Source organism: Pituophis catenifer, unplaced genomic scaffold (genome assembly GCF_029215685.1).
Source record: "Pituophis catenifer annectens isolate HBS135680 unplaced genomic scaffold, rPitCat1.0.hap2 SCAF_7, whole genome shotgun sequence".
Classification (NCBI taxonomy): Eukaryota; Metazoa; Chordata; class Lepidosauria; order Squamata; family Colubridae; genus Pituophis; species Pituophis catenifer.
This window is the reverse complement of record NW_027256887.1, coordinates 87,476,432-87,484,226: the sequence shown is the minus strand read 5'-3', so window position 1 is coordinate 87,484,226 and position 7,795 is coordinate 87,476,432. Positions and strand designations below refer to the sequence as shown.

Below are 7,795 nucleotides of genomic sequence, written 5' to 3'. Positions count from 1 at the left end.
TGAGTTTCGGCCAATCACCAGGAGACTGTGAGTTCTAGCGCTCTCTCTCTCTCTCCCTCTCTCTCTCTCACACCTCACAGGGTTTTTGTTCTGTGGAAAATAGGAGGGAGGATGAAGTACGTTCTACTCCTTATTTGTATTAAAAGTTTGTGTATTTACAAATAAGAATTATTTGTAAAAATAATCAAGGTGGGATCGAAATAAATAAATTTTTTAAAAAAGAAAATAAAACGGCGTTTCTTTGCTTTGGCATAGTTTGAGGAATAAGGCACCTTGGATTGAGTTCACCCAACAGGCTGAGCCAAACTAAATTTTCTCAGTTGCTAGAGCGGTGACTCTTAACCTCGGCAAGTTTAAGATCTGCGGACTTCAACTCCCAGAATTCCCCAGCCAGTATGTCTGGCTGGGGAATTCTGGGAGTTGAAGTCCACAAGTATTAAAAGTTCCACGGTTATAGACACTGCCACGTTCTTAGCATAGCAGCTCAGAGCATCTTCGTGCAAAAAGGAGGGTATAGGCCTAACCATGGTTGATCTAACCATGGTTAACTTCATTGTGTGCCCCATGAGTCAATGAACCATTATGGTGTCTCCTCTCGGTTTCAATGCAGGACGAGTCTCTTGTCTCGGCGCAGTAGGAAGCAGGCGCCGACACCAAGGGAGAACGTGAGGAGGACACGCGAGGAAAACCGAGGTAAGGCGTGTCCCAGGGAATGGCCAGGTTGGGAGTGGCCTTTCGAGGCGGCCCGAAGCCCTTTTTATTAATGTCATTTATTGATTAAATTAAATTAATATTCTCCCTTTGTTATTTCTTTAACAAATAACTCAAGGCAACAAATTTATCCAACACTAGGTTTTCCTATTTTCCACTACAACATCCCTGTGAGGTAGGTTGAACAGGGAGAGAGAGAGGGGGGCTGGCCCAGAGTCACACGGTTGGCTTTTAGTTCTAAGGCGGGACTAGAACTCACCGTCTCCTGATGATTGGCCCAAAATCACTCAACTGGCAGTTCTAATCCTGCCTTAAACATGAAAGCCAGCTAAGTGACTTCGGTGCCAATCACCAGGAGATGGTGAGTTCTAGTCCCGCCTTTGGCATGGAAGTCAACCGGGTGAGTTTGGGCCAATCACCAGGAGACTGAGAGTTCTAGTCCCACCTTAGACATAGAAGCCAATTGGACGACTTTGGGCCAATCACCAGGAGAGTGTGAGTTCTAGTTCCACCTTAGGCATTGGATGACTTTGGGCCAATCACCAGGAGAGGGTGAGTTCTAGTCTCGCCTTAGGCATGGAAGCCAATTGGACGACTTTGGGCCAATCACCAGGCGAGAGTGAGTTCTAGTCCCACCTTAGGCATGAAATCCAATTGGACGACTTTGGGCCAATCACCAGGAGATAGTGAGTTCTAGTCCCACCTTAGGCATGGAAGCCAATTGGACGACTTTGGGCCAATCACCAGGAGAGAGTGAGTTCTAGTTCCACCTTAGGCATGAAATCCAATTGGATGACTTTGGGCCAATCACCAGGGTGAGTTCTAGTCCCACCTTAGGCATGGAAGCCAATTGGACAACTTTGGGCCAATCACCAGGAGACAGTGAGTTCTAGTCCCACCTTAGGCATGGAAGCCAATTGGATGACTTTGAGCCAATCACCAGGAGAGGGTGAGTTCTAGTCCCACCTTAGGCATGGAAGCCAATTGGATGACTTTGGGCCAATCATCAGGGTGAGTTCTAGTCCCACCTTAGGCATGGAAGCCAATTGGACGACTTTGGGCCAATCACCAGGAGAGGGTGAGTTCTAGTCCCACCTTAGGCATGGAAACCAATTGGCTGACTTTGGGCCAATCACCAGGAGACAGTGAATTCTAGTCCCGCCCTAGGAATGAAAATTTGCCTGCTGACTTTGGGCCAATCTCCTTCTCTCTGCCCAACCCACCTCACAGGGTTGTTGTGCGAAAAATAAGGAGAGGAAGGAGTATTAGGTACGTTCCCATTGAATTACTTGTAATAATACGGGATAAAATTCTAATCCATAAATAAAATACATTCTGACCGAATATGCTTGCTGGACCGCTAAATAAAATTTTTCTTATTTTTTAAAAAAATATTTCCTCCTTGACCCCTAGAAACTTTTCGAAGCAGTCTGTGGCTCTAGTTAGAATCGCTTAATGATCCTCGGACCCGCTCCATAAAACTCCTTCGGCTGGGTGGAGACCTTAGAGAATGTTGCCACTCGGTTACAAAAGCTTGTAAGTGACTTTTCTTTTCTCGGTCAAAAGCCTTTCCTTTTTTTTTTTTTTTCCTCTTTAATTCACTTGTTTTCTCCTGGATTGAAAGCAATTTTTCATTTTTTTCTTCTTCCTTTTTCACCTCTGCAGAGCTGAACATGAGATGAAAGGTAAAAAAAATATCTTATTTTTTTTTTAATGTTTGTTTTGTCCTTCCTCACCTCCCTTGTCCTCTCTCTCTCTCTCACACACACATTTATTAATCCAATTTATATTTATTAGTCCAATTTATATGCCGCCCTTCTCCGTAGACTCAGGGCGGCTTACAATGCAGTATAGCAATAGCCTGCATACTTTTATGTATATACCTGCTTATTAGGGCTTTCGGCTCCCCCAAGCGGTGTTGTTCTATACAAAGTCAGTTTATTGCCCCCCACAATCCGGGTCCTCAATTTACCTACCTCGAAAGGATGGAAGGCTGAGTCAACCTTGAACCTGGTGAGATTCGAACTCGCACTAATTGCAGGCAGCTGGCAGCTAAGTGCCAGCACTTAACAGCACTTAGTCCGCTGCACCACCGAGGCTCTTATAAACACATAAACACACACACACCGTTCAGAGATTTTAAATTTCGGCTTTATTTCCAACACTGCCAATTGCCGCTTGAAACAGTATAAGGGTTCCTGCTTGAGTTGGGGGTGGACTAGAAGACCTCTAAAGTCCCAACTCTTTATTATTCTATGTTCTCTGCCCCTCGGGCTTTGCAGCCAGTTGATTGGACGCTGGAGCTAGAAGGGGGGGTGGGAATAACAGTGGAGATATGCCCCCCTCCCCATCTCCCCTCCCACGGGTTTCTGGGAAAATGTATGGGTAGTCCTCGGCTTACGACCGCAATCGAGACCCAAATTTCCGTTGGTAAGCGAGACAGTTGTGAAGCGAATTTTGCCCCGTTTTGCAACCTTTCTTGCCACGGTTATTAAGTGAATCACCAATTGATTCAACTGATCAATTGCTTGGCGACTGGTTCATATTTATGACGGTTGCGGTGTCTCCGGGCCCCCTTTTGCGACCTTCTGACAAGGAAAGTCAGTGGGGAAGGTGGATTCGCTTAACAACCGGGTTACTAATTTTAACGACTGCAGTGATTCACTTAACAACCGTGGCAAGAAAAGGGGCGCAAATTGGGGCAACACTCGCTTGACAAACGTCTGACTTAGCGACAGAAATTTTGGGGCTCAATTGTGGTCGTAAATCGAGGACTCCCTGTCTATATATATATATAGATAAATAGGAATAAACTACCTACCTGCCTCTCAGCTGTTTTTTTGAACTCTTCAGTGCTGTATCGTGCCTGGGAGGGACAGCTTTTCGTTCAGAATCAGCGAGTCTGTGACATCGTCCTTCGATCGCCCTTTCAGTCTTCGATCCCAGCTCAGTTGTAAGTATTTATTTTTCTCTTCCACTGGAATTAAGCCCCCCCCCCCCCAAAAAAAAAGGACATTAAAAAGTCCTTTTTAAAAAGTCCAGCTTGGTTCCAGAAATCCATTTCTGTTTTATTCTCATCTATTTTATACTCTTCTCTTCTCTTCTATACTATACTATACTATTCTATTTCTGTTCTATTCTATTATTTTATACTATTCTATTCTATTCTATTTCTATTTCTATTTCTATTTGTATTCTATTTCTGTTCTATTCTATTATTTTATACTATTCTATTTCATACTATTTTATTCTATTTCATTTCTGTTCTATTCTATTCTATTCTATTCTGTTTTATACTATTTTATTCTATTTCTATTTCTATTTCTATTCCTATTCTGTTCTATTCTATTCTATTCTGCATCCCATCCCATTCCTTATTCTATTACTATTTTATTACTATTCTATTCTATTTCTATTTCTAATTCTATTCTATTCTATTCTATTCTATTCTATTCTATTCTATTCTATTCTATTCTATTCTATTATTTTGTACTATTCTATTTTATACTATTTTATTCTATTTCTATTTCTCTGTATTTCTATTTCTATTCTATTTCATTTCTGTTTTATTCTATTCTATTTTATAATATTCTATTCTGTTTTATATTATTTTATTCTATTTCTATTTGTATTTCTATTCTATTTCTATTCTGTTCTATACTATTCTATTCTGCATCCCATCCCATTCCTTATTCTATTACTATTCTATTCTATTCTATTCTATTCTATTCTATTCTATTCTATTCTATTCTATTCTTTTATACTATCCTATTGCATACTATTTTATTCTATTTCTATTTCTATTTCTCTGTATTTCTATTTCTATTCTATTTCATTTCTGTTTCATTCTATTCTATTTTATACTATTCTATTCTATTTTATACTATTTTATTCTATTTCTGTTTCTCTGTATTTCTATTTCTATTCTGTTCTATTCTATTCTGCATCCCATCCCATTCCTTATTCTATTACTATTCTATTACTATTCTATTACTATTCCATTCTATTACTATTCTATTCTATTTTATTCTATTTCCTATTCTATTCTATTCTATTCTATTCTATTCTATTCTATTCTATTCTAAAGTAGCTTCAAATTCGTGCTGAATAGAGAAGAGAAATAGAACTTTAAATAAAATGATTGGATTTTTTTTCCTCCTCAGTGATAAAGTGGTGGTTTTTATGAAGAGGCAAATATTTTACGTTTGCAACTTTCCTTCTGGATCCCAAAAGTGTGAGAAATGAAGAACTGATAGAAGAAAACCTTTGTAGCTCAGGTTTGAACTGTGAGATCCTGGGTGCTCTCTGAGCCGGGTTGTTTTCTTGCAGACGTTTCATGATCTAACTAAGTAACATCATCAGTGCTAGAAGGGAGATGGGTTTGCAATCCATTTATGTATAAACAGAGAGCAAACTCCACTCCCTTCTAATATTGATGATATTACATAGTTGGATCATGAAACGTCGGCAAGGAAACAACCAAGCTCAGCACCGAGGACGCCCCAAATAAGAAATTGTTCTAGACTCCAGTTCTGGCGTTTCTCCAGCTCTTTGGGATGGCCAAAAAGCCATCTTTGGAAAGATTGACTTTTCCCAAACTCTTTTTCCCTTTTCTCCTCTCGTAGGCCAGCCAAGCTAGAATTCAAGTATATCGTGCGAATATCTGAATTGCGGAAAAAACTGCCGGAAGCTGCATTTAAAAAAAACAGCTATTCCAATGATGAAGGTTTGCTTTTCAATTGTGTCATTCGTTGAGTTTATCTGGGTCAGGATGGTTAGCTTTGGTTCTTTCCAGCTTAATGGGATGTTGGGTGGGTGAATGGGTGGCGAGGGAAAGTGATTTCAATGGGCTCATGATTCTGTGGCTCCACCAGCCCATCACCGGGGTAATTTTGTGGAAACAGTGCAGAAGGGAACCAAATTTGAAACTGGAATCATTCCCACAGTGAGGTGGGCTGTGTGTAAATAGGATGGATGGGTGGGTGGGTGGAGAAAGAGATAGAAAGATGGACAGGGATGAATGGACGGATAGATAGATAGATAGATAGATAGATAGATAGATAGATAGATAGATAGGCAGGCAGGCAGGCAGGCAGACAGACAGACAGACAGACAGGCAGGCAGATGGAAGTGGTTGGTTGGTTGGATAGATGGATGGATGGATAATAGATAGACAGGCAGACACTGAGACGGACAGACAGACAGACAGACAGGTAGCTTGGTTGGTAGATAGGTAGATAATAGATAGGAATAGATGAATAGATGATGATAGAGAGACAGGCAGACAGGAGTGGATAAAGGATGGATGGATGGATGGATGGATGGATGGATAATAGATGAATAGATAGACAAACAGACACACGGAGACAGACAGACAGAGGTAGGTTGGTTGGTAGATAGGTAGATAATAGATAGACAGGAACAGATGAATAGATGATGATAGATCGATAGACAGAGAGACAGACATAGGTAGATTGGTAGGTTGGTTGGTAAATAGGTACATAATAGACAGACAGGAATGGATGAATAGATAATGATAGACAGGCAGACAGGAATGGATAAAAGATGAATGGGTGGGTGAACAAAGAGACAGACAGATGGACAGGAATGAATGGACAGACAGACAGACAGACAGACAGACAGACAGACAGATAGATAGATAGATAGATAGATAGATATACAGGCAGACGGAGACAGACAGACAGAGGTAGGTAGGTAGGTAGGTTGGTTGGTTGGTTGGATAGATGGATGGATAATAGACAGACAGACAAACAGACACACGGAGACGGACAGACAGACAGGTAGGTTGGTTGGTAAATAGGTAGATAATAGACAGACAGGAATGGATGAATAGATAATGATAGACAGGCAGACAGGAATGGATAAAAGTTGAATGGGTGGGTGAACAAAGAGACAGACAGATGGACAGGAATGAATGGACAGACAGACAGACAGACAGATAGACAGACAGACAGACAGACAGACAGACAGACAGACAGACAGACAGATAGATAGATAGATAGATAGATAGATATACAGGCAGACGGAGACAGACAGACAGAGGTAGGTAGGTTGGTTGGTTGGTTGGATAGATGGATGGATAATAGACAGACAAACAGACACACGGAGACGGACAGACAGACAGGTAGGTGGTTGGTAGATAGGTAGATAATACAGACAGGAATAGATGGTGATAGACAGACAGACAGACAGACATATAGGTAGATTGGTAGGTTGGTTGGTTTCTAGATAGGTAGATAATAGACAGACAGGAATGGATGAATAGGTAATGATAGATAGATAGACAGGCAGGCAGGCAGGCAGGAATGGATAAAAGATGGATGGATGGATGGATGGATGGATGGATGGATGGATGGATGGATGGATGGTAGAGGGAGGGAGGGAACGGATGGACATTGCTTAATAATCCTGTGGGGTCCTTGGTGCTCTCTGAGCTTGATTGTTTTCTTGCAGACATTTCATGACCCAGCTAGGGAACATCAACAATGCTAGAAAGGAGCGGAGGTTGTCTTAATCATAGATTTATTGTACCATTAACATTTGTTTGTTTTTGGTGGCCTCTTTCTTTTTTCTTTCCTTTTTTTCTTTCTTTTCTTGTAAAGTGTGCTTGGTTTCTCCCTACAGTCTGCTGTGAGCAGCTGTCGTTTCGTTTATATCAAGTGGAAATATTAGACGAGAGCGAACGGAAAGATCAGCTCATTGGGAGCATGAAAGAAAAAAACCTGGTAAACTCTTAAGAATCTTCAGAATTAACGGTCTCTGCTTTTTTGCAGGATGTGGCTTTGGGTGGTCTCTCAGTCACCAAAAATGCCCAGCAAAATAGGAATTTAAAAAATTTAGGAAGTCTTCCACTCTTGGTGATTTACAAACACACCCATGTAGGGTTTTTTTTGACAGCAATGAAAACGTGATTTGCCTCAATCTGTTTTTAGATACTGTGTTTCCCCGAAAATAAGGCCCTGTCTTATATTTTTCTGAACCCTGAAATAAGCTCTTGGCCTTATTGCCATGTGCTCAAAAGCCCAATTGGGCTTATTATCAGGGGATGTCTTATTTTGGAGGG

General features: G+C 41.0%; 1 protein-coding gene across 1 annotated transcript in view; it reads left to right on the top strand.

Annotated features, from left to right (window-relative positions):
* The first annotated feature begins 572 nt into the window (after nt 1-572).
* Nucleotides 573-7,795, top strand: part of TASOR2 (transcription activation suppressor family member 2) — a 36,667-nt gene continuing 29,444 nt past the window's right edge. The window contains exons 1-4 of the mRNA XM_070947915.1: nt 573-693; nt 3,565-3,664; nt 5,337-5,437; nt 7,357-7,457. Coding sequence (XP_070804016.1) covers nt 573-693; nt 3,565-3,664; nt 5,337-5,437; nt 7,357-7,457 — 423 coding nt within the window. The remainder of the gene's footprint in view (nt 694-3,564; nt 3,665-5,336; nt 5,438-7,356; nt 7,458-7,795) is intronic.